We start from the raw sequence: 27,705 nt of genomic DNA on the forward strand, positions 1-27,705 counted from the left end.
AGACACGTCCATGACCTAGTCCAAACTTACATATGTCATATTAAATTTGTATGCCCCTTTTCCCGATAAGATTTTACAAACAACTTTTTTGCTCAAAAGAAAGTTAAGAGTTTTTTGGACAAGGTGTTTATTATGTCCTACTGTGCATAATGAAGAACATTCAGTTTTCTGCGAAATCGAAACAAAAAATTAGAAAGTGTTTAGGAAATTATACAAAATATGGAGAAAGATTTCAAGCCGTCTAAAGCTGAAAAGTTTTTTGCGACGGCGGCGGTTTTAAAATTTCTTCGACGGCTAGCCATAGAAGGTTTTAAGCCGAACCGACGCAGGTCTCTGTAGGTGACACATAAAAAATTGCGTTGATTTCCCTCAAAAAAAAGAACAAAAATTATTTTAAAGAAATCTACCTACAATTTTTTAATATTTTTCGTTGTTTTTATTTAAAATTTTATAGAAAAAATATTTTAGTATTAATCAGTATTGTTTAAAATTTATAAAAAACACAAATTGTATGTTTACAACAAAAAGGAAAAGTTGAAATGCCAAGAAAACAGTCTGGAGAAACTTTTCCTTGTTAATAAGAAAAAAAAAAAAAAAAAACGAAAGAAAAAATTCTCACTCACGTACAGACGACAATTTATGCAAAAAAAATTGTTGCATGTTGATGTGGAAAAACTACAAAAGTAAAGAAAAAAAAAGAATAGTGGAAAAAGTAAAGGAAACCGTAGTTGTTTGTGAAAGATTAAAGACAAAAAAAGAGAAAATAAAATAGTTAAATAAGTAAAATAATGTAAGTTTAAAGTTGGTGATGATTAAATAATTTAAAAATTTTGTTGTTAAATTTGTAGCTGAATGTGTTATTTTTAGTTGTAAATTGTTAAATGATAAATTAATTTTGTGCTAATAATATTGTGAGTAATTATTTAGTTGGTAAAAATGTTCATTTTATTTAGTCGTTGTTGGAATTTTGACAACCACTTGTTGAGTTTTCTTTTAAAAATTTTCTTTGTTTACGTTTGTTTGTTGGAAAAAAAAGGGAGGATGCTGTTTTTTGTAACCTAAAATATATAGAGTTGCCAGATTGTTATTTTTTGCCAATAAGCCGAACAATGTACCACCGAATAGTTCGGTTTAGAAAAAGTATTTTGTAGAACAAATCTAATTGGAAAGTTTTCTTAAGAAGTGTCATGTCTGGACAGTTTTCATTAGGAACGCTTCCCGTAAAGCCAGTTTACTATAGAAAAGTTTCTTGTCAAGACAGTTTTCTTTAGAAATGTTTGGTACAGACAGATTTATTTAGAAAAATGTTTTCAAAAAACGTTTTTCTTTAGAAAAGTGTCTTGTCTAGGAAGTGTTAGAGAAAAGTGTCTTGTCAATACAGAAATTTTTCTTTAGAAAATTCTTTTTGTCTTACCCGGCCAGTTTCCTTTAGAAAAGTGTCTTGTTCATACAGTTTTCTGAAAAATTTCTTGTCTGAACATTTTTCTTAATAAAACTTTACAATCTTATTCCTAAATTATTTGTAATTTGTTTTTAATTTATAAAATTTTCTTTAAAATCTAGTTTCTTATAAATTTTCTTAAATTTATTTTTTATTTACAGTTCTTTAACTTAAGTTTTAAAAAGTGCATGTTTCAAAATAAAAAAATAAAACTTTAGTTTAATTTTCAACGTTTATAATTTTCCATTTAAATTTATTAACAATATTATAACAAGCAAAATACCGTTAAATAAACTTTCATAATTTAAACATATAATAAACCAATGCAGAAAATGCCCTCACAAATTCTACCAGATGGCGATGGTGCTGGTAATGAAATTAAAGTTAAAACTGCCTATAGTGGTGAGGTAATGATCAGTTATATTAAGGAGAACATAACCTATGAAGAATTGTGCTATGAAATACGTAAAAATTGTCGTTTTTCATTGGATCAAGTGAGTTTGTATTTCATTTGTTATTGAAATTCTAATAAAAATTCTTATTATAATATTGTTTTCTTCTTTTTAAGCCTTTCACCATTAAATGGGTGGACGAGGAACATGATCCCTGTACAATATCAACACAAATGGAATTGGATGAAGCCATACGTTTATATGAAATGAATCATAATCCGGAGTTGTTAATACATGGTAAGTGGGAAAGGTTTTAATGTTGTTAGTTTATTTGAAATTCAAAAAAGGAAGAAAAAAAGAAAGAGAAAACGAGTTTTAGTATTAAGTTAGAAAAATAAACCTTAAAAGTTAAATTTTTACCTAGCAAATAGAAATTTAAGTTTTATAAGTCTTCCAATAAACATTTTCTATAAGAAATATCCTCAAAAGAGATCATTCTTCGAACTGAACTAGAAGTGAACTAGAACTGAACTAGAACTGAAACTAGAACTGAACTAAAACTGAACTAAAAACTGAACTAAAACTGAACGAAACTAGAAATAGAACTGAACTAGAACTAACTAAACTGAACTAGAACTGAACTAGAAACTGAACTAGAACTGAACTAGGAACTGAACTAAACGAACTAGAAACTGAACTAGAACTGAACTAATGAACTAGAAACTAGAACTGAACTAGAACTGACTAGAACTGAACTAGAACTGAACTAGAACTGAACTAGAACTGAACTAGAACTGAACTAGAACTGAACTAGAACTGAACTAGAACTGAACTAGAACTGAACTAGAACTGAACTAGAACTGAACTAGAACTGAACTAGAACTGAACTAGAACTAGAACTGAACTAGAACTGAACTAGAACTGAACTAGAACTGAACTAGAACTGAACTAGAACTGAACTAGAACTGAACTAGAACTGAACTAGAACTGAACTAGAACTGAACTAGAACTGAACTAGAACTGAACTAGAACTGAACTAGAACTGAACTAGAACTGAACTAGAACTGAACTAGAACTGAACTAGAAACTGAACTAGAACTGAACTAGAACTGAACTAGAAACTGACTAGAACTGAACTAGAACTGAACTAGAACTGAACTAGAACTGAACTAGAACTGAACTAGAACTGAACTAGAACTGAACTAGAACTGAACTAGAACTGAACTAGAACTGACTAGAACTGAACTAGAACTGAACTAGAACTGAACTAGAACTGAACTAGAACTGAACTAGAACTGAACTAGAACTGAACTAGAACTGAACTAGAACTGAACTAGAACTGAACTAGAACTGAACTAGAACTGAACTAGAACTGAACTAGAACTGAACTAGAACTGAACTAGAACTGAACTAGAACTGAACTAGAACTGAACTAGAACTGAACTAGAACTGAACTAGAACTGAACTAGAACTGACTAGAACTGAACTAGAACTGAACTAGAACTGAACTAGAACTGAACTAGAACTGAACTAGAACTGAACTAGAACTGAACTAGAACTGAACTAGAACTGAACTAGAACTGAACTAGAACTGAACTAGAACTGAACTAGAACTGAACTAGAACTGAACTAGAACTGAACTAGAACTGAACTAGAACTGAACTAGAACTGAACTAGAACTGAACTAGAACTGAACTAGAACTGAACTAGAACTGAACTAGAACTGAACTAGAACTGAACTAGAACTGAACTAGAACTGAACTAGAACTGAACTAGAACTGAACTAGAACTGACTAGAACTGAACTGAACTAGAACTGAACTAGAACTGAACTAGAACTGAACTAGAACTGAACTAGAACTGAACTTAGAACTGAACTAGAACTGACTAGAACTGAACTAGAACTGAACTAGAACTGAACTAGAACTGAACTAGAACTGAACTAGAACTGAACTAGAACTGAACTAGAACTGAACTAGAACTAGAACTGAACTAGAACTGAACTAGAACTGAACTAGAACTGAACTAGAACTGAACTAGAACTGAACTAGAACTGAACTAGAACTGAACTAGAACTGAACTAGAACTGAACTAGAACTGAACTAGAACTGAACTAGAACTGACTAGAACTGAACTAGAACTGAACTAGAACTGAACTAGAACTGAAACTAGAACTGAACTAGAACTGAACTAGAACTGAACTAGAACTGAACTAGAACTGAACTAGAACTGAACTAGAACTGAACTAGAACTGAACTAGAACTGAACTAGAACTGAACTAGAACTGAACTAGAATGAACTAGAACGAACTGACTGAACTAGAACTGAACTAGAACTGAACTAGAACTGAACTAGAACTGAACTAGAACTGAATTAGAATTGAACTAGAACTGAACTAGAACTGAACTAGAACTGAACTAGAACTGAACTAGAACTGAACTAGAACTGAACTAGAACTGAACTAAACTGAACTAGAACTGAACTAGAACTGAACTAGAACTGAACTAGAACTGAACTAGAACAGAACTAGAACTGAACTAGAACTGAACTAGAACTGAAATAGAACTGAACTAGAACTGAACTAGAACTGAACTAGAACTGAACTAGAACTGAACTAGAACTGAACTAGAACTGAACTAGAACTGAACTAGAACTGAACTAGAACTGAACTAGAACTGAACTAGAACTGAACTAAAAATGAACTAGAACTGAACTAGAACTGAATTAGAACTGAACTAGAACTGAACTAGAACTGAACTAGAACTGAACTAGAACTGAACTAGAACTGAACTAGAACTGAACTAGAACTGTACTAGAAAACTAGAACTGAACTAGAACTGAACTAGAACTGAACTAGAACTGAACTAGAACTGAACTAGAACTCAACTAGAACTGAACTAGAACTCAACTAGAACTGAACTAGAACTGAACTAGAACTGAACTAGAACTGAACTAGAACTGAACTAGAACTGAACTAGAACTGAACTAGAAATGAACTAGAACTTATCTAGAACTGAACTAGAACTGAACTAGAACTGAACTAGAACTGAACTAGAACTGAACTAGAACTGAACTAGAACTGAACTAGAACTGAACTAGAACTGAACTAGAACTGAACTAGAACTGAACTAGAACTGAACTAGAACTGAACTAGAACTGAACTAGAACTGAACTAGAACTGAACTAGAACTGATCTAGAACTGAACTAGAACTGAACTAGAACTGAACTAGAACTGAACTAGAACTGAACTAGAACTGATCTAGAACTGAACTAGAACTGAACTAGAACTGAACTAGAACTGATCTAGAACTGAACTATTTTTTTTTTTATAAATTTCTTCACAAGAAAGTTAAAAAATTGTTTTGCAAAGTTTATTTTCTTATTTGAAATTTAAAAACTGTTTGAATTTTATTTCGTATTCATAAAATTTTATTAAAATTGTCACGATTTCCTTATTTGCCAAACAACATTTCCTTTGCAGCAATAAGAAACTTTTCCGCTTTATGGCATGTGTGTTAGCGAAAAAAATTAAAAACTTTTCTCAAAACTTTTTATTTACAATTTTAAGCGTAATTTAATTTTCTACTTATTAACAAAAACACATATCAAGTTAAAACCTAGAGTTGCTAACAGATTTCTATACATTTGATACTATTTTTTCGTTATAACAGTGAAAACATATAAAAACTTACTTTTTACTAAATATCTATAGAAAGACAAAAAAAATCACACTTTAATGGTTTTTACTAAAATCACAATTTATGCATGAGTACGAAAGATGTACATATGAATGTATATGCATGTGCTGTTCTTTATACAAATACTAGCAAAATACCAACAAAACTAACAGGGAAAATGTATGCGAAAGAAAAACTATTGTGGTCCGTTAGACAATGAAGCAAACGTGCAGTACATTGTAGTTTTTATATCCTGATTTTTTGCACTAACTCACATGTAAACTCTCTTTTAGTCTTAATATGTATGTATGAGTGTGTAATTTATATGTATTTTATACTGCACAAGCTGCTGGTTCCTAGTTGCTGGATGCGGAAATGCGTCTGATGGTGATGATGCTGCTGATGATTATTCTTATTATTATGATGATATACTTATTCATTCTAAGCTTCATTCTTTCTACACAGATTTTATTTTATGGTCCTGCTTTAGTATTTTTTGTAGTGATTTTGTATATTTATTCTAATCAGCAAAAACTCTGCTGTGTTTTTGTTTCTTTACTCTAGAACACATCTCTAATGTGGCTTAAAACAATAGATTATAAACCATAATGCTAAGTGTAACTAAAAACTAGTTAAAACAATAGAATTTTTGTGGGTTTTAAAAGAATTTTAACTTTTCAACACATTATTTTCAGTTGGGTTTTTTGTTGCTTGACTTTATTGAGATTTTTTGTATGTAATTTTAATTTTGTTGTTAGCTTGTTTAAGTCTCTTAATAAAACACTTTAATTTTCTTATTTTCTTGCAATACTTTTTAACCCGAATTATTATATTTTCAGAATAAATTATTAATTTTAATGATATGAAATTATAATGAAAGCAGCAAAGCAGCTTTATAAGGTTTAAGGATAATTTGTATGTAAAGTAGGAAAAAGGAAGGCAAATTCATAATTGTATAAAATAAAGAAATAGAACAGTTCTAGAATAGATCTAGAAGAGAACTAGAACTGAACTTGAACTGAACTAGAACTCAACTAGAACAGAACTAGAACAGAACTAGAACAGAACTAGAACAGAACTAGAACAGAACTAGAACTGAACTAGAACTGAACTAGAACTGAACTTGAACTGAACTAGAACTCAACTAGAACAGAACTAGAACAGAACTAGAACAGAACTAGAACTAGAACTGAACTAGAACTGAACTAGAACTGAACTAGAACTGAACTAGAACTGAACTAGAACTGAACTAGAACTGAACTAGAACTGAACTAGAACTGAACTAGAACTGAACTAGAACTGAACTTGAACTGAACTAGAACTGAACTAGAACTGAACTAGAACTGAACTAGAACTGAACTAGAACTGAACTAGAACTGAACTAGAACTGAACTAGAACTGAACTAAGAACTGAACTAGAAACTGAACTAGAACTGAACTAGAACTGGAACTAGGAACTGAACTAGAACTGAACTAGAACTGAACTAGAACTGAACTAGAACTGAACTAGAACTGAACTAGAATGAACTAGAACTGACTAGAACTAGAACTGAACTAGAACTGAACTAGAACTGAACTAGAACTGAACTAGAACTGAACTAGAACTGAACTAGGAACTGAACTAGAACTGAACTAAACTGAACTAGAACTGAACTAGAACTGAACTAGAACTGAACTATAACTGAACTAGAAACTGAACTAGAACTGAACTAGAACTGAACTAGAACTGAACTAGAACTGAACTAGAACTGAACTAGAACTGAACTAGAACTGAACTAGAACACTGAACTAGAACTGAACTAGAACTGAACTAGAACTGAACTAGAACTGAACTAGAACTGAACTAGAACTGAACTAGAACTGAACTAGAACTGAACTAGAACTGAACTAGAAACTGAACTAGAACTGAACTAGAACTGAACTAGAACTGACTAGAACTGAACTAAGAACTGAACTAGAACTGAACTAGTAACTGAACTGAACCTGAAAAAACTAGAACTGAACTAGAACGGAACTAGAACTGAACTAGAAACTTGAACTAGAACTGAAACTAGAACTGAACTAGAATGAACTAGAACTGAACTAGAACCTGAACTCATGAACTGAACTAAATGAACTACTGAACTAGAACTGAACTAGAACTGACTAGAACTGAACTAGAACGGAACTAGAAATGACTAGAAATGAACTAGAACTGACTAGAACTGAACTAGAACTGAACTAGAACTGAACTAGAACTGAACTAGAACTGAACTAGAACTGAAACCTAGAACTGGAACTAGAAACTGAACTAGAACTGAAACTAGAATGACTAGAAGAACTAGAAACTGAAACTAGAAACGGAAACTAGAACTGAACTAGAAACTGAACGAAGAACTGACTAGAACTGAAACTAGAACTGAAACTAGAACTGAACTAGAACTGAACTAGAACTGAACTAGAACTGAACTAGAACTGAAACTGACTAGAACTGAACTAGAACTGAACTAGAACTGAACTAGAACTGAACTAGAACTGAACTAGAACTGAACTAGAACTGAACTAGAACTGAACTAGAACTGAACTAGAACTGAACTAGAACTGAACTAGAACTGAACTAGAACTGAACTAGAACTGAACTAGAACTGAACTAGAACTGAACTAGAACTGAACTAGAACTGAACTAGAACTGAACTAGAACTGAACTAGAACTGAACTAGAACTGAACTAGAACTGAACTAGAACTGAACTAGAACTGAACTAGAACTGAACTAGAACTGAACTAGAACTGAACTAGAACTGAACTAGAACTGAACTAGAACTGAACTAGAACTGAACTAGAACTGAACTAGAACGGAACTAGAACTGAACTGGAACTGAACTAGAACTGAACTAGAACTGAACTAGAACTGAACTAGAACTGAACTAGAACTGAACTAGAACTGAACTAGAACTGAACTAGAACTGAACTAGAACTGAACTAGAACTGAACTAGAACTGAACTAGAACTGAACTAGAACTGAACTAGAACTGAACTAGAACTGAACTGAACTAGAACTGAACTAGAACTGAACTAGAACTGAACTAGAACTGAACTAGAACTGAACTAGAACTGAATTAGAACTGAATTAGAACTGAACTAGAACTGAACTAGAACTGAACTAGAACTGAACTAGAAATGAACTAGAACTGGAACTGAACTAGAACTGAACTAGAACTGAACTAGAAGTGAACTAGAACTGAACTAGAACTGAACTAGAACTGAACTAGAAATGAACTAGAACTGAACTAGAACTGAACTAGAACTGAACTAGAACTGAACTAGAACTGAACTAGAACTGAACTAGAACTGAACTAGAACTGAACTAGAACTGAACTAGAACTGAACTAGAACTGAACTAGAACTGAACTAGAACTGAACTAGAACTGAACTAGAACTGAACTAGAACTGAACTAGAACTGAACTAGAACTGAACTAGAACTGAACTAGAACTGAACTAGACTGAACTAGAACTGAACTAGAACTAGAACTGAACTAGAACTGAACTAGAACTGAACTAGAACTGAACTAGAACTGAACTAGAACTGAACTAGAACTGAACTAGAACTGAACTAGAACTGAACTAGAACAGAACTAGAACAGAACTAGTACAGAACTGGAACAGAACTAGAACAGAACTAGAACAAAACTAGAACAGAACTAGAACTGAACTAGAACTGAACTAGAACTGAACTAGAACTGAACTAGAACTGAACTAGAACTGAACTAGAACTGAACTAGAACTGAACTAGAACTGAACTAGAACAGAACTAGAACAGAACTAGAACAGAACTAGAACAGAACTAGAACAGAACTAGAACAGAACTAGAACAGAACTAGAACAGAACTAGAACTGAACTAGAACAGAACTAGAACAGAACTAGAACTGAACTAGAACTGAACTAGAACTGAACTAGAACTGAACTAGAACTGAACTAGAACTGAACTAGAACTGAACTAGAACTGAAACTAGAACTGAACTAGACTGAATAGACACTGAACTAGAACTAGAACTAGAACTGAACTACGGAACTAACTGAACTAGAACAGAACTAGAACTGAACTAGAACTGACTAGAACTGAACTAGAACTGAACTATAACTGAACTAGAACTGAACTAGAACTGAACTAGAACAGAACTAGAACTGAACTAGAACTAAAATATAAACTGAACTGAACTCATAAAATTATTTTCTTTAAAAAGTTTCTTTGCTGCAAATTTTCTTTATAAATATTTCAGTTTATTTTCTATTAACTTTTCAAACTCCTTGTATGCTTTTTTAATCAAATTATATTTATACTGAGAATACAGTTTTCACTTTATTAGTCCTTTGGTTTGTATTTACATTTACATGGAAACATTTTTATTTGTTGTATATTCTCATATGGAAAATATTGTCGGTGTAACTATAACTATGCTGCAGTACAAATATGGTTTTGTTGTGTTTCATTCTTCTTTTTATTTTGGAAATTTGATAGTGCAAAAACGTACGTACATCTTCATCGGTATGATGGCGGCGTTTAAACGTTTAAGGTATACAAACGTATCGAGTTGAGTCGAGTCAGTCGTCAGTCAGTTAAGACTACTTGTACGTTGACAGAATACATAAGATAAAAACAAATTACACTTTTCTTGCTGGTATGTAGCTATTGTTGTTTTATTTTTTGGAGAAATATTTTTTTACTATATAAATGAAGAATATTGTACTTATATGTAACCAAGTTACCGGGGTTATGGTTCCCTTTTTTTTGGTCTTTCTTCTACTTATTTTGCATACATATAGGGATTTGTTAGTAGGTAGTGTGTGATAGAGTTTTATTCGGGGTTTTTTTTTTGTCTTATTTCATTAATGTAAAAACTGTGTTAGTGGGCAGATTAAATATTAATTACAAAGATGAGATGAGGATAAAGACAAAACGGTAACATTGCTTTACAGAGCAGAATAATGAAAATTTTATTTAATTTTTTCGGTAACGAAATAATCACATGTGTAGGAAGTTTATATTGTTTTGAGAGGGTTGTGGGAAAAATTAATGTTTACAAAAGGCAAACTACGTGTGTCTTCATTTAATTTTAACAAAATATTGTAAGAACATGAATTTTTAAATGTAACAATTTGTTATGGTGGAACCAGCAGTAATTTTGTTCTAGTTCAGTTATAGTTCTGTTCTGGATCAGTTCTAGTTCAGTTCTAGTTCAGTTCTAGTTAAGTTCTAGTTCAGTTCTAGTTCAGTTCTAGTTAAGTTCTAGTTCAGTTCTATTTCAGTTCTATTTCAGTTCTAGTTCAGTTCTAAATTCAGTTCTAGTTCAGTTCTAGTTCAGTTCTAGTTCAGTTCTAGTTCAGTTCTAGTTCAGTTCTAGTTCTAGTTCAGTTCTAGTTCAGTTCTTTTCAGTTCAGTTCTAGTTCAGTTCTAGTTCAGTTCTAGTTCATCTAGTTCAGTTAGTCAGTCTATTCAGTTTCTAGTTTCATTTCTAGTTCAGTTTCTAGTCAAGTCAGTTGCTAGTTTCTGTTCTTAGTACTGTTCTTTTTCTGGTTCTAGTTCTGTTCTAGTTCTGTTTCTAGTTATGTTCTAGTTCTGTTCTAGTTATGTTCTAGTTCTGTTCTATTTCTGTTCTAGTTTCTGTTCTAGTCGTTCATAGTTTCTGTTTCTAGTTCTGTTCTAGTTCTGTTTCTAAGTTCTGTTCTAGTTCTGTTCTAGTTCTGTTTCTAGTTCTGTCTAGTATTTTCTAGTTTCTGTTTCTAGTTCTGTTCTAGTTCTGTTCTAGTTCTGTTCTAGTTCCTGTTCTAGTTCCTGTCTAGTTCTGTTCTAGTGCTTTCTAGTTCTGTTCTAGTTCTGTTCTAGGTTCTGTTCTAGTTCTGTGTTCTAGTTCTGTTCTAGTTCTGTTCTAGTTCTGTTCTAGTGTCTGTTCTAGTTCTGTTCTAGTTCTGTTTCTAGTCTGTTCTAGTTCTGTCTAGTTCTATTCTAGTTCTAGTTCTAGTTCTGTTCTAGTTCTGTTCTAGTTCTGTTCTAGTTCTGTTCTAGTTCTGTTCTAGTTCTGTTCTAGTTCTGTTCTAGTTCTATTCTAGTTCTGTTCTAGTTTCTGTTCTAGTTCTGTTCTAGTTCTGTTCTAGTTCTGTTCTAGTTCTGTTCTAGTTTCTGTTCTAGTTCTGTTCTAGTTCTGTTCTAGTTCTGTTCTAGTTCTGTTCTAGTTCTGTTCTAGTTCTGTTCTAGTTCTGTTCTAGTTCTAGTTCTGTTCTAGTTCTGTTCTAGTTCTGTTCTAGTTCTGTTCTAGTTCTGTTCTAGTTCTGTTTTAGTTCTGTTCTAGTTCTGTTCTAGTTCTGTTCTAGTTCTGTTCTAGTTCTGTTCTAGTTCTGTTCTAGTTCAGTTCTAGTTCTGTTCTAGTTCTGCTCTAGTTCTGCTCTAGTTCTGCTCTAGTTCTGTTCTAGTTCTGTTCTAGTTCTGTTCTAGTTCTGTTCTAGTTCTGTTCTAGTTCTGTTCTAGTTCTGTTCTAGTTCTGTTCTAGTTCTGTTCTAGTTCTGTTCTAGTTCTGTTCTAGTTCTGTTCTAGTTCTGTTCTAGTTATGTTCTAGTTCTGTTCTAGTTCTGTTCTAGTTCTGTTCTAGTTCTGTTCTAGTTCAGTTCTAGTTCAGTTCTAGTTCTGTTCTAGTTCTGTTCTAGTTCTGTCTAGTTCTGTTCTAGTTCTGTTCTAGTTCTGTTCTAGTTCTGTTCTAGTTCTGTTCTAGTTCTGTCCTAGTTCTGTTCTAGTTCTGTTCTAGTTCTGTTCTAGTTCTGTTCTAGTTCTAGTTCTGTTCTAGTTCTGTTCTAGTTCTGTTCTAGTTCTGTTCTAGTTCTGTTCTAGTTCTGTTCTAGTTCTGTTCTGTTCTAGTTCTGTTCTAGTTCTGTTCTAGTTCTGTTCTAGTTATGTTCTAGTTCTATTCTAGTTCTGTTCGAGTTCTAGTTCTTTTCTATTTCTTCTTTTTATGGAAATCCCTCTTTCTATGTCTATTTTAAATTGGTATTAATTAAAACAAACAAATGATATGTAAATTCAGGCTTTTGTTTATTTATTTCGAATTTCACATATCCTTTAATACTTTGGCCATGTTTGACTGAAAATATTTTGTTAATTTCTCTTGTAAAGTTTTTAGTATTTTCATTTTTTTTGTGAATTTCTCTTCTATTTAGTGTATTTTTTGTTTTTCACACAGGGTCTTTATGAAAAAATCATTTACACCTACGGCATTATTTAGGAAGCTAGCTGCCTGCTCTTGAAGAGGCATTGAAGAGGAATAATAAAATTCTACACACTCGTTTAAACCGGAATAAAAAAAAATCCATTATTTTTGTTAGACGTTTAGAATGTGTTGGGTATATAGTATGTTATTTAGAAAAAAAAGTTTGATTAGGATGTAGTAGAGGAAAGAGAGAGAGAGCAAGGATTTTCTTAAGGTTATAAAGAGAGAGTTTAGATTATGCGCTTTATTAAGCAGATAGAGAGAGAGTTACTAAGTAAAGGTATTTTAATTTAGAAACCTGCGTGTAATTAGCAAAAACCCAGCTGATTTAAGGTAATTGTTGTTTTTAACAATATGGCAAGTTTGTTTGCTTTTAAAGAGCGAGAGAGAGAGAGATTTTATGCAATATTTTAGCCTTAAGCTAGGGAATTTTCAAAAAAAAAAAAAAAAAAAACACCCTCTTTTTCTGGCTTTAGAATTAAACAAATTTTGTTTGTTTTTCTTTTGTGTCGTGAGTGTGAGGGTCCTTTTTTTCAGGTTTTTACTCTGAACTTGCGCTACACTTGACAAAATTTGTCCCGGTAGTGACAGGAAGTTCATCATATTACCATTATTCACAGAGCAACATATTTTTCTATTTTCTTGTTAAGTTTTCTTAATGATTATCTTGTAGTTTTTGAGCTGCCACAGCCTGATGTTGTGACTGACTGTCTGTCTGTCTGTCTGTCTTGTTTTGTAATTGAGTCTCTTGGAAAATGTTTTACGTATAAGAATGAGAGCAAGTTTAGAGAAAAATTACAACAATATATTGACATTGAATCTAAAGATTCAATGTTGTTTTTGTTGCCTGGGAGCATAAGAAAAACATTTATAGAAAAATGTTGTTGTTGTTTTTGTTGTTTTGCTACTTTTTTCTGTAATATCCTGCCAACAACTTTGAAAAAAAACTCATACTTTCTCTAATGGAAATAAAAATTTTGTTTCTTTCCTTTAGCTTACAGCCTAAAAACTTTGTTGTTTTTGTATTTATTTTGTTGTTGTTGTAATGCTCTTTAGCTGCTATTGCCAGCCACTAAAAACGGAACACTCGCGCATAAGATTTTGTGGAAAATAGACGTCTATTTTTAAACTGTTCAATATTTAATATTGATATAGAATTTTTATTTGTAAAACCAACAAAAAAAAAATACAAGAAAATTTAAAGAAAATTAATGGAAAATATGGAAAATCTTTAAAGAAATTGTTTAATTAAAAGAAAATTTCTTTGTATTTAAATTAAATTAAAAAAAATTAAATTCTTTTAAAGTAAATTATAGCCTATTTTTAGGCTTATTGTGTATTATATTAAAAAAGTGTTAAAAGTGCGTGTGTTTTTTAAATACTTAAACTTATTTTTAAAGTTTTTTTATTTAATTTAGAAAAAAGGTAATTTAAGTTAAACGAAATTACACTTAAAACAACAAATCATTAAAAAAAAACATAAAAAACCGAAGTGAAAATTTTAGTACTCCGTTTTTATTTTATAAATCGATAAAAGGCTTAGTCGTTTTGCCACTATATAAAAAAAAAACTCCACCCAAAACTTAAACCACTTTTTTGGGCAACATTATGCTATAAAATAAATAAAATTTGAAAATATATTTAACAAAAATTAAAAAAAACTTACATTTTATAAACAAAACAAAATTTTTTAAATTAAAAACTAAATTTAAAAAAATCATAATTTTTAACTTTAAAAGTCTTTACTATCTAACTGTAAAGATTTTTTTTATAAGTTTTATAATTTAATATAATTTTCCCTTTCCTCCCCTACCTCACCTCACCTAACTACTTATTTAACTTTATAACCCTTGTGCTAAAATCTTATTATTTATATATCAACTCCTCGGGGAGTACCAGCTACCAAAACCCTACTAATTCCCTAACATCTAAAACCTAAAAAAAAAACTAAATCAAAAATTCCCTTGCCTACTTTAACCCTACAATATTTTCCACTTTTTATTAGCTCTCTTTTAGGGGCAAGTTGTAAAACTGTTACTTAAACATTCAAATTTTCTAATTAATATATTAATTAATAACTATAACATACCTTAGGGATTGTTACACTACATTACATATGTCAATTTTATAAAATAGCATTTTTACCCACTTGTTTATTTATGCATTTGACATTTCAATAGCATACTTTAGGGATTTGTTATTAAATAAGACTAGTTCAAGTACAGAAAACGAATGCTTTTTTTAGTAAATTATAAATCTTAATGAATTACAAAATGTATTAATAAATATTTGCTTTGTTTTATGGAAGAAAGTTTTGTTAAGGGAAATTGTTTTTCAAGGAACATTTTCTATAGAAATATGTCATGTTTAGGCAGTATTCTATAGAAAAGTGTGCTTCCTAAGAGTTTACAATAGTAATATGCTTTTCTAGACAGTTTTCTGTAGAAAAGTGTCTTCGCTAGAGAGTTTTCTATAGATAAATGTCTTAGCTAGACAGTTTTCTATAGAAAAGTGTCTTTGCTAGACAGTTTTTATAGAAAAGTGTCTTTGCTGCACAGTTTTTTAAAGAAAAGTGTCTTCGCTAGACAGTTTTCTATAGAGAACTTTCTTCGCTAGACAGTTTTCTATAGAAAAGATTCTTCGATAGACAGTTTTTCGGGAAAGAGTCTTTGCTAGACAATTTTTTATAGAACAATATTTGATAGACAGTTTGCTAAATAGTTTTCTATAGAAAATAATCTTTGCTAGAACTTTTTCAATAGAAAATGTTCTTTTCTAGCCGGTCTCTATATAAAAGTGTCTTTTCTAGACAGTTTTCTATATAAAAGTGTCTTTACTAGACCGATTTCTATAGAAAAGTGCCTTTACTAGACCGATTTTTATAGAAAAGTGTCTTTGCTAGACAGTTTTCTATATAAAAGTGTCTTTTTCTAGACAGTTTTCTATATAAAAGTGTCTTTACTAGACCGATTTCTATAGAAAAGTGCCTTTACTAGACCGATTTTTATAGAAAAGTGTCTTTGCTAGACAGTTTTCTATAGAAAAGCGTCTTTGCTAGGCAGTTTTTTTTGGGAAAGAGTCTTTGCTAGACAGTTTTTCGGGAAAGAGTCTTTGCTAGACAATTTTTCGGGAAGAGTCATTTCTGTAGAAAAGCGTTTTTGCTAGACATTTTTCAATAGAAAAGGTTCTTTGCTATAAAGTTTTCTATAGAAAAACGTCTTTTCAAGACAGTTTTCACGAGAAAAGTGTCTTTACTAGATCGATTTTTTTAGAAAAGTGTCTACGCTAGACAGTGTTTTTTATACAAAAATGTCTTTGCTGAATAGTTTTCTATAGAAAAAAGTCTTTGTTAGACATTTTGCTAAATAGTTTTTAATAGAAGAGGATCTAGACAAAATAGTGTCTTTGCTAGACAGTATTCTATGGAAAAGTGTCTTTCCTAAACAGTTTTCTATACAAAAGTGTCTTTACTAGAAAAGTTTTCTATAGAAAACTACCTTTGGACAACAATTTTCCATAGAAAAGAGTCTTTAGAAAACAGTTTTCTATAAAGAAGTTTCTTTCCACAACAGTTTTGTATAGAAAATTGTTTTTGGACAACAGTTTTCTGTAAAAAAGTGTCATTAGAAAACAGTTTTCTATAGAAAAGTGTCAGTTCTATAGAACAGTATCTTTGAACAACAGTTTTCTATAGAAGAGTGTCTTTGGAAAACTGTATGCTGTAGAAAAGTGTCTTTGAACGACAGTTTTCTATAAAAAAGTGTCTTTGGAAAACAGTTTTATATAGAAAAGTGTGCTTGGAAAACAGTTTTCTATAGAAATGTGTCTTTGAACAACAGTTTTCTATAAAAAAGTCTCTTTGGAAAATAGTTTTGTATAGAAAAGCATCTTTGGACAACAGTTTTCTATAAAAAAATGACTTTAGAAAACAGTTTTATATAAAGAAGTGTATTTGGTCAGCAGTATCTTTGAACAATAGTTTTCTATAGAAAAGTGTCTTTGGAGAACAGTTTCCTGTAGATAGCTGTCTTTGGAAAACAGTTTTCTGTAGAAAAGTGTCATTGGAAAACAGTTTTCTATAGGAAAGTGTCTTTGAACAACAGTTCTATAGAACAGTATCTTTGAACAACAGTTTTCTGTAGAAAAGTGTCTTTGGAAAACAGTTTTCTATAGGAAAGTGTCTTTGAACAACAGTTCTATAGAACAGTATCTTTGAACAACAGTTTTCTGTAGAAAAGTGTCTTTGGAAAACAGTTTTCTATACAAAAGTTTTCAATAGAACTTGTCTCCTTCGAAAAGTTTATTGATTAAAGAAGGAAAGTTTCCTTTAGAAAAGCTTCTTGCCTCAAAAAAGTTTTCTTTAGAAAAGCTTCTTGTCAAGAAAGCTTTCTTTAGAAAAGTTTATTGTCTCCAGAAAGTTTTCTTTAGAAAAGTTTCTTGTCTCCAGAAAGTTTTCTTTCTTGTTAAGAAAGTTTTCTTTAGAAAAGCTTCTTGTCTAAAGAAAGTTTTCATTAGAAAAGCTTCTTGTCTAAAGAAAGTTTTCTTTAGAAAAGCTTCTTATTAAGGAAGTTTTCTTTAGAAAAGTTTCTTGTTAAGAAAGGTTTCTTTAGAAAAGAGTTATAAGATTTAAAGTGATTTTTCTTTAAGGCGAGTTTGAGAATGTTATGTCTTCATTTCAAACCCTAAAAGTAGACTATCTTTAAATTTCCTACCCAAAGTCATGCAAGAATAATTCATTTAAAAACTAAATATGAAGTACTTTCTTTACCAGCCGTATTAACTATTTGTAAAGGTCGTTTAAACATAATTTGCTGCTGTTGTTGTTATTGTTGTCTGTTGTACAAATGTAATGCCTACTTTCGCTTGTTTTTGATGTTGAAAATATATTGCCTACTTAAAGGCTGCAGCATTATTTAAACTACTGCTGCTCTTTTTGCTATTGTGTTTTTTAGCTATTTCCTCGTTTTTTTTTTGGTAACCATTCAATGTTTTTTTTTCGCTTTTAACTTTTCAATAAAATATTTTCTGAACTAGATCTTTACATCACTTAATCATCATTATTCAATTTTTTTGCTTTACAAGTTTTTTATTTTATAATAAATATTGTGTGCACATGCATTATTTATTTTTCTCTCGATTTCTGTTATTTATTCTAAAGCTTAAGTTTTTTTTTCTTGTCATTTTTGTTAAAAGAGGGGGGTATTTGCCATGTAATTTATACACAAAAAAAAAAAACAGCATTTAACATAATTGCTGCATACTTTTCTGGTGATTGAGGGATATTTTTTCTTCATTTAGTCCTTTGTTTACGAATATTTGTTGTATTCGGTATTTTTTCATATTTTTTGTTCAAAACTTTTGTTCATTTTGGTGTAAGAGCAGCAGTTATTTGAAGGTTTTGACGTCAATTGTTATATTAACCTGGATATAAACGATGCCAATGAAGCTAAACGAACAAAACAGACAAAAAGTACAAAGAACAAGAAAAAAATTGGCAATTAAGATAAAATGTTTTTTTTGGACAACGAAAAAAAGGCTGCGAGTTTTTCTTAGTTGGTCCAAAAAAGTTACAACATAAATTTGTTCAAAGTAATTAAGTTTAAAACTATAAATTGTTCTAGTTTTTTAAAATATATTAAAAATTTTCTTTATCATTTTATAAAGTTTATGATTTTAAATCTTTAAAATCTATTTCTTAAATTTATTATTTTTTCTTTTTTAAATTGCTGTAATTTTTATATTTATTAATATTTAATTATGTTTTATAAGTCTCACACTTGTATTGCTGTTTCTCTTGTTCTCCTCTCTTGCTGTTTTAAGCTGAGCATCGGGTTATTTAATCTCTTATTCTCCGTTTTCCTTGCCTTACTCCCAAAATTATTTCGTTATTTCTCCAAAGTTATAGAGATGGACAATCGAAAATGGTACCAGTCTGAAGTCAATAGAGGACCGCAGACAAATGTCAGTCTAAAGGACCACTCTAGTTCAGTTCTAGTTCTGTTCTATTTCTGTTCTAGTTCTGTTCTAGTTCTGTTCTAGTTCTGTTCTAGTTCTGTTCTAGTTCTGTTCTAGTTCTGTTCTAGTTCTGTTCTAGTTCTGTTCTAGTTCTGTTCTAGTTCTGTTCTAGTTCTTTCTAGTTCTGTTCTAGTTCTGTTCTAGTTCTGTTCTAGTTCTGTTCTAGTTCTGTTCTAGTTCTGTTCTAGTTCTGTTCTAGTTCTGTTCTAGTTCTGTTCTAGTTCTGTTCTAGTTCTGTTCTAGTTCTGTTCTAGTTCTGTTCTAGTTCTGTTCTAGTTCTGTTCTAGTTCTGTTCTAGTTCTGTTCTAGTTCTGTTCTAGTTCTGTTCTAGTTCTGTTCTAGTTCTGTTCTAGTTCTGTTCTAGTTCTGTTCTAGTTCTGTTCTAGTTCTGTTCTAGTTCTGTTCTAGTTCTGTTCTAGTTCTGTTCTAGTTCTGTTCTAGTTCTGTTCTAGTTCTGTTCTAGTTCTGTTCTAGTTCTGTTCTGTTCTAGTTCTGTTCTAGTTCTGTTCTAGTTCTGTTCTAGTTCTAGTTCTGTTCTAGTTCTAGTTCTAGTTCTGTTCTAGTTCTAGTTCTAGTTCTAGTTCTAGTTCTAGTTCTAGTTCTGTTCTGTTCTGTTCTGTTCTGTTCTAGTTCTGTTCTAGTTCTGTTCTAGTTCTGTTCTAGTTCTGTTCTAGTTCTGTTCTAGTTCTGTTCTAGTTCTGTTCTAGTTCTGTTCTAGTTCAGTTCTATTTCAGTTCTAGTTCAGTTCTAGTTCAGTTCTAGTTTCTAGTTCTAGTTGTTCTAGTTCCGTTCTAGTTCTGTTCTAGTTCTGTTCTTGTTCTGTTCTAGTTCTGTTCTAGTTCTGTTCTAGTTCTGTTCTAGTTCTGTTCTAGTTCTGTTCTAGTTCTGTTCTAGTTCTGTTCTAGTTCTGTTCTAGTTCTGTTCTAGTTCTGTTCTAGTTCTGTTCTAGTTCTGTTCTAGTTCTGTTCTAGTTCTGTTCTAGTTCTGTTCTAGTTCTGTTCTAGTTCTGTTCTAGTTCTGTTCTAGTTCTGTTCTAGTTCTGTTCTAGTTCTGTTCTAGTTCTGTTCTAGTTCTGTTCTAGTTCTGTTCTAGTTCTGTTCTAGTTCTGCTCTAGTTCTGTTCTAGTTCTGTTCTAGTTCTGTTCTAGTTCTGTTCTAGTTCTGTTCTAGTTCTGTTTTAGTTCTGTTCTAGTTCTGTTCTAGTTCTGTTCTAGTTCTGTTCTAGTTCTGTTCTAGTTCTGTTCTAGTTCTGTTCTAGTTCTGTTCTAGTTCTGTTCTAGTTCTGTTCTAGTTCTGTTCTAGTTCTGTTCTAGTTCTGTTCTAGTTCTGTTCTAGTTCTGATCTAGTTCTGTTCTAGTTCTGTTCTAGTTCTGTTCTAGTTCTGTTCTAGTTCTGTTCTAGTTCTGTTCTAGTTCTGTTCTAGTTCTGTTCTAGTTCTGTTCTAGTTCTAGTTCTGTTCTAGTTCTGTTCTAGTTCTGTTCTAGTTCTGTTCTAGTTCTGTTCTAGTTCTGTTCTAGTTCTGTTCTAGTTCTGTTCTAGTTCTGTTCTAGTTCTGTTCTAGTTCTGTTCTAGTTCTGTTCTAGTTCTGTTCTAGTTCTGTTCTAGTTCTGTTCTAGTTCTGTTCTAGTTCTGTTCTAGTTCTGTTCTAGTTCTGTTCTAGTTCTGTTCTAGTTCTGTTCTAGTTCTGTTCTAGTTCTGTTCTAGTTCTGTTCTAGTTCTGTTCTAGTTCTGTTCTAGTTCTGTTCTAGTTCTGTTCTAGTTCTGATCTAGTTCTGTTCTAGTTCTGTTCTAGTTCTGTTCTAGTTCTGTTCTAGTTCTGTTCTAGTTCTGTTCTAGTTCTGGTTGTCTAGTCTAGTTCTGTTCTAGTTCTGTTCTAGTTCTGTAGTTCTGTTCTAGTTCTGTTCTAGTTCTGTTCTAGTTCTGTTCTAGTTCTGTAGTTCTGTTCTAGTTCTGTTCTAGTTCTGTTCTAGTTCTGTTCTAGTTCTGTTCTAGTTCTGTTCTAGTTCTTCGTTCTAGAGTTCTGTTCTAGTTCTGTTCTAGTTCTGTTCACGTTCCATACTAATTAAGTTTCAAGTTTTCTATAAAAATTTCAATTTCCTGCTAAAAAAAAAGTACAAAATTCTTAAAAACTTCATAACTTTCTGCAATTTCTATAAGCACATGCCCTCACTTCAACTTTCTTTGCTCATTCTCACTTTAACTATTTTTTCTCTCTGGCTCATTTAAATAGTGAAACTTTTTAGGGGGATAATTTTACTTTAACTCTCCCACTTTCTCTCTGGAGACCGTGTAAGTGTTTGTTTTTTATCACAATGTTGACTTTTTCATTTGACATTCCTTTACAACACTGTGTGCAAGTGTTATGTTACGGATTTTTCCATCCACTAACATAAAAATCGGCTCAACAACAACTACAACAATAACGAAAGCGGTTGAGGTAGCGGCAGGAGTAGCAGGAGCAGCAATAACAAAATATAAAAAAAACAGTAATAACATCTGCAATGCATTATTAATCGTTCGAATTGTAACTCTTCTTATACTTTTGACTTTGCCAACCGCAAAATTTTTATACTTGCTCCTCTCCTTTGCCATCGTCATCCTCAACAGCACCAACATCTTTCCTCCTTTGGTCTGTGTACTAACTTGTTCATTGTAATCATTTATCACCAGTCACATCAGTGAATGTGTATTAAAGGAAGGTATCCAACCAAATGAAAACTACTTGAATATTTGTAAAGAGAAAGAAAGCTGAATTATAAAAAAAGATTTCCCTGATTTCCATCTGTAAAAGATTTATGCTTAACATTATTATTTTATTTTATAACTTTTTTAGTAACATTTCTTGGTTTCGTTTCGTTACTTATGTTGGACGAAAAGAAAAGAATAAAGTGAAAATTTTTAAGAAAAAAAATCAGCAAAAAAAATTTATGCATAAGAAAAAGTGGTTTAAGTGCCAAGATGGACAAAATGTGATTTTTTTAAAGTTTTGTGAGTGTTGTTTTGTAATTGCATTTTTATATCTATAGAAAATAAAAGCCAAAAGCAGAAATATTACACAATTATTAGTCTACCCAAAAAAAAGGTGTGGTTTTTCACAATAAGAAAACCCCTTAACAGTTGTGAAAATGACAACTTAAATTAATAATTAAACTAAATAAAAAGAAAATTAACAAAAAAAAAAAAAAAACCAACAAAATAAAAGAAAACTAAATGAACTCAAGGAATTTTGCTACTTAGTTTAAGAATCGAAAAACAAAAGAAAAAAAAAAAAAAGAATTCAATACTAAAAAGTTTAACTGCTGCTAAAACATAACTTTTCGCAAATATGGCTTGGGGTTATTGGAGTGCTACCACGGTGGATCGTGGTCGTTCGCCGCGTCGTAATACCCAATGCACTCCTTTACCCGTCAACCTACAACAGCCCGAGGAAGAACCTTGTGTTACCACCACCACGACAGCGGCTGCTGCGGCGGCGGCGGTAACACAACCTTCCACAACCACAAATGCTTCGAATACATGTCCTAATACACCCTCGGGTACACAAGCCAATCTCTGCTACAGTCCCACCTGTCGCAGTCGCTGCAGTAGTCCGTGTCCGGGTAGTCCTTGTCCCGGTAGCCCTTGTGGCTCTATAACTCCGCCGCCTCCGCCACCACATCCTCTAACATCATCACAACAGTATTTACATCAGCATTCAAATAAAAATTGTCCAGCTGCACAGCAAATGTTTGCAGCGGATGATTATCCTTCGCGTCGTCAATCGCTGGATCGTTTGGATAGTCCTCAGGTATGGACTTATACTAAGGTATCGTAAATTGTTCCTCTTTGTTAATGAAATAATAATATTTCTTATAAATTTTGTCTTCTTTTTAAACTATAATTTTGTAAAGGTGTTGAAAGGAAGTGGCAAAAGAGCAAGAAGAACTAGAACTAGAACATAACTGGAACAGAACTAGAACAGAACTAGAACAGAACTAGAACAGAACTAGAACAGAACTAGAACAGAACCAGAACAGAACTAGAACAGAACTAGAACAGAACTAGAACAGAACTAGAACAGAACTAGAACAGAACTAGAACAGAAACTAGAACAGAACTAGAACAAAAATATAACAGAACTAGAACAGAACTAGAACAGAACTAGAACAGAACTAGAACAGAACTTGAACAGAACTAGAACAGAACTAGAAACAGAACTTGAACAGAACTAGAACAGAACTAGAACAGAACTAGAACAGAACTAGAACAGAACTAGAACAGAACTAGAACAGAACTAGAACAGAACTAGAACAGAACTAGAACAGAACTAGAACAGAACTAGAACAGAACTAGAACAGAACTAGAACAGAACTAGAACAGAACTAGAACAGAACTAGACAGAACTAGAACAGAACTAGAACAGAACTAGAACAGAACTAGAACAGAACTAGAACAGAACTAGAACAGAACTAGAACAGAACTAGAACAGAACTAGAACAGAACTAGAACAGAACTAGAACAGAACTAGAACAGAACTAGAACAGAACTAGAACAGAACTAGAACAGAACTATAACAGAACTAGAACAGAACTAGAACAGAACTAGAACAGAACTAGAACAGAACTAGAACAGAACTAGAACAGAACTAGAACAGAACTAGAACAGAACTAGAACTGAACTAGAACTGAACTAGAACTGAACTAGAAACAGAACTAGAACAGAACTAGAACAGAACTAGAACAGAACTAGAACAGAACTAGAACAGAACTAGAACAGAACTAGAACAGAACTAGAACAGAACTAGAACAGAACTAGAACAGAACTAGAACAGAACTAGAACAGAACTAGAACAGAACTAGAACAGAACTAGAACAGAACTAGAACAGAACTAGAACAGAACTAGAACAGAACTAGAACAGAACTAGAACAGAACTAGAACAGAACTAGAACAAACTAGAACAGAACTAGAACAGAACTAGAACAGAACTAGAACAGAACTAGAACAGAACTAGAACAGAACTAGAACAGAACTAGAACAGAACTAGAACAGAACTAGAACAGAACTAGAACAGAACTAGAACAGAACTAGAACAGAACTAGAACAGAACTAGAACAGAACTAGAACAGAACTAGAACAGAACTAGAACAGAACTAGAACAGAACTAGATCTGAACAAGAACTGAACTAGAACTGAACTAGAACTGAACTAGAACTGAACTAGAACTGAACTAGAACTGAACTAGAACTGAACTAGAACTGAACTAGAACTGAACTAGAACTGAACTAGAACTGAACTAGAACTGAACTAGAACTGAACTAGAACTGAACTAGAACTGAACTAGAACTGAACTAGAACTGAACTAGAACTGAACTAGAACTGAACTAGAACTGAACTAGAACTGAACTAGAACTGACTAGAACTGAACTAGAACTGAATACTAGAACTGAACTAGAACTGAACTAGAACTGAACTAGAACTGAACTAGAACTGAATTAGAACTGAAGTAGAACTGAACTAGAACTGAACTAGAACTGAACTAGACCTGAACTAGAACTGAACTAGAACTGAACTAGAACTGAACTAGAACTGAACTAGAACTGAACTAGAACTGAACTAGGACTGAACTAGGAACTGAACTAGAACTGAACTAGAACTGAACTAGAACTGAACTATAACTGAACTAGATCTGAACAAGACTGAACTAGAACTGAACTAGAACTGAACTAGAACTGAACTAGAACTGAACTAGATCTGAACAAGAACTGAACTAGAACTGAACTAGAACTGAACTAGAACTGAACTAGAACTGAACTAGAACTGAACTAGAACTGAACTAGAACTGACTAGAACTGAACTAGAACTGAACTAGAACTGAACTAGAACTGAACTAGAACTGAACTAGAACTGAACTAGAACTGAACTAGAACTGAACTAGAACTGAACTAGAACTGAACTAGAACTGAACTAGAACTGAACTAGAACTGAACTAGAACTGAACTAGAACTGAACTAGAACTGAACTAGAACTGAACTAGAACTGAACTAGAACTGAACTAGAACTGAACTAGAACTGAACTAGAACTGAACTAGAACTGAACTAGAACTGAACTAGAACTGAACTAGAACTGAACAAGAACTGAACTAGAACTGAACTAGAACTGTACTAGTTCTCACTTATTTTTTTTCTAAAGAATACTTGCAGGCTGTATAAAAGAAAATTTAAGTATTGCATATTTTAAGGCTAATAATAAAAATGTTTTTATCTAAGGCCGAAGTTTGGAAATCCATTAAGAGTTTAGTTATCTTCTTGCCTTTTTCCACTTTTTCCTCTTTTACCACCTTTAGTTCATCTTTTCTCACAACGTTCTCTTCATACTAATTTGGTTAAACGAATTTTCTATTATATTTTTTGCATTCTTTTCCAAAAAACCAACCGATTTTGCAAAATTTTTTCATCCGGCATATGGCATTCTTTAAAACCAAAACTGAAATCATAATCACAATTTGAAACTTGTTGTTTAAATAATGGATCATGCCTATTTGAAAAACCTTGTATTAATTGTTAAACACAAAAAAAAAAAATAAAATAAAACACTCATTGGACCAACTCACACTTTAAACTTCATCGTCTGCCTAAATCATTTTATGTGTGTTCTTGTGTTTCCTATTACAAAAGTCCAAATATTTTGATATACAGGCCAATCAACTATCAGACATTATGTGCCGCGGTGCGGTGGTATCTTCCATACAATCAGCCAATAACACGTTGACAAGAGGTGTATCACTGCACAGTCGCAGCGGCAGTGCTCATGGTAGTATACATGGTGGCGGTAGCCATCATGGCAGCCATGGTGCTGTCGGTCCCGGTAGCGCCCATGGTTCCATGGGCTGTTTGCAGGGCAGCACGGGACATCTGGTGAATGTGGTACACGGCAGCAGTGGCAGTGTGGGCATGTTGGCCGGTGGTCCTATTGACACGGGCGATTATGATGTACCACATCCACATCCTTATACACATCATTATATGCAAACATCATCGTCGATAACACCGCCACATTCCACTATGAGTTTGATCGGCTCTAGGCCAGGATCAGCTGGTCCATGTCCTGGTCATGATTCTGGTTCCGATTCTAGCCAAGGTTGTGGCTCAATTATGGCAAGCGGTATTGGCAGCGGTGGTGGTGGTCACCTGGGCCATATGTCCGCCCATTTAGTGGGCATGTCGGGTGGTCATCATACTCACAGTGGCGGCAGTGGTTCGTTGGGACGTTGTTCGAGTCGCTGTCACAATACCACCACTACGACCGATGATTCGGGTGGCGGTAGTGGTGGTAGTGTCTTTGGCAGTGGTCCCTGTATGGGAGGCCTAGAACAGGCGGCAACACATCAACATCATCACATCGTTAGACACGGCAGTGCCGGTAGTGGTCTAAATGGTTGTGGTAGTGGTGGCAGTGGAGGACGTAATAGTTCTCTCAGTACCATACACAATGGTCATGGTCATCATCAGTATCATCATGAGTGTATACATTATGAACGTCTGCCCATACCAGTGCCCATACCCACTGTGCCAACTACACATCAGCAACAGCAATTGCAATCGGAGGAGGAAATTGAACCGGCGTATGCAACAGGTAAACGTATGTGTGAGAGAAATTGGTTAAATTTTAATCAAGATTGTTGTTGTTGTTGTTATTGTTGGAAATGTTAATTTGATAGAATTTGTATTTCTGTTTCCAGATAATTATATTATTATTTTTTCTTTACAAAATAGAACAATTTGTTTTTATTTATTTTTATTCCATTTGCTGCCTTCTTAATTCCCATCATATTGTTTGTAACTGATAACACAGCGTTTACTTCCCTCAACCAGCTATAAGCCCTCATTATCAGCTAATCTTATCTCTAATAGACATTATTCCCCTACTTTTCTTATATAAATTGATATTGAGTTTTCTCTGCTGAGAGCGCGAGCCCCGACTGATAAACAAATTTATAAACTATACATATTTCTGTGTCGTCATTTTCTATATTTCTTCTATAATTTATTCAGTTTCATTTCAACATTATCATTAAACAGTGTTAAATTGTAATGCATTAAGCAGCTACGAGTCCAATTAAGAATTTGTTTATATAGAAAAAGACATGTGTTGAGAGAATTTATTGAAAATAAAATTTTAATATTTTGAGTTAAATTTTGTAATTAATTAATGGCTGCTTTTGTTAGAGAACATTTTATAGAGAAACGTAAAGTAATTATTAATTATTTGTTTAATTAACACTATCATTAACAAAATGTAATTAAATAAAGTTTTATTAACTACTTTTAAAGTGATAAAATCAATAGGTTTAAAAGGTGTTTTACGAACATGGTTCTCATGGTTCTCTTAGCTCCAAAAAGTTACAAATCTTATTCGTTGAAAGACTATCCACTGTCTCCTGGGTTAACATTAGACCCAGATTCCTCTTTAAAAACGTTTTTATATACATATTTAAATATTACTCATTACATTCAGCGGTATTTCCCCTTAAAAAGTACCCCATTTTCTAAATTTTAAACTTTGTACTCATAGTACACTGACCTAGATTTTATAACTCAAACATCTAATTCAAAATTCGTCTATTTTATCAAAAGCAATTATATTTCTAAACAACTGAACTTTGGTACCTGCAAACTAATTTAAAATTGAAACTAATAAAATTTTCTAATGGATTATAAATAGAAATTTTACGTCACAATTGAGTTGAAGAATTTTGATACGCTACACCTTTTAGTTCAGACTGTAGACAGCAGTGTATTCTAGACTATAGTCTATACTACAGATTAGACTATAGTGCAGACTATATACTAGACTATAGTCCAGACAATAGGCTAAAATAACTTAAACTATAGTCCAAACTATAGACTAAACTATAGTCCAAACTATAGTCCAGACTATAGACTAAACTATAGTCTAGACTATAGAC

General features: G+C 32.5%; 1 protein-coding gene across 7 annotated transcripts in view; it reads left to right on the top strand.

The window, feature by feature from the left end:
• Positions 1-316: 316 nt before the first annotated feature.
• Positions 317-27,705, top strand: part of LOC119609667 (atypical protein kinase C) — a 47,052-nt gene continuing 19,663 nt past the window's right edge. For 2 of the 7 annotated variants that reach the window (XM_037964528.1, XM_037964529.1), the window contains exons 1-3: positions 321-790; positions 1,603-1,935; positions 2,010-2,130. In XM_037964528.1, the coding sequence (XP_037820456.1) occupies positions 1,765-1,935; positions 2,010-2,130 (292 nt within the window). In that variant the 5' untranslated portion in view covers positions 321-790; positions 1,603-1,764. Of the gene's footprint in view, positions 791-1,602; positions 1,936-2,009; positions 2,131-21,778; positions 22,565-25,414; positions 26,379-27,705 lie in introns of those variants that run through there. The other 5 variants (XM_037964530.1, XM_037964524.1, XM_037964525.1 and 2 more) reach the window with 5 other exon arrangements.

This window comes from Lucilia sericata, unplaced genomic scaffold (assembly GCF_015586225.1).
Source record: "Lucilia sericata isolate MDLA Ls3-8-SP2 unplaced genomic scaffold, ASM1558622v1 Contig001033F_arrow, whole genome shotgun sequence".
NCBI classification, from domain to species: domain Eukaryota; kingdom Metazoa; phylum Arthropoda; class Insecta; order Diptera; family Calliphoridae; genus Lucilia; species Lucilia sericata.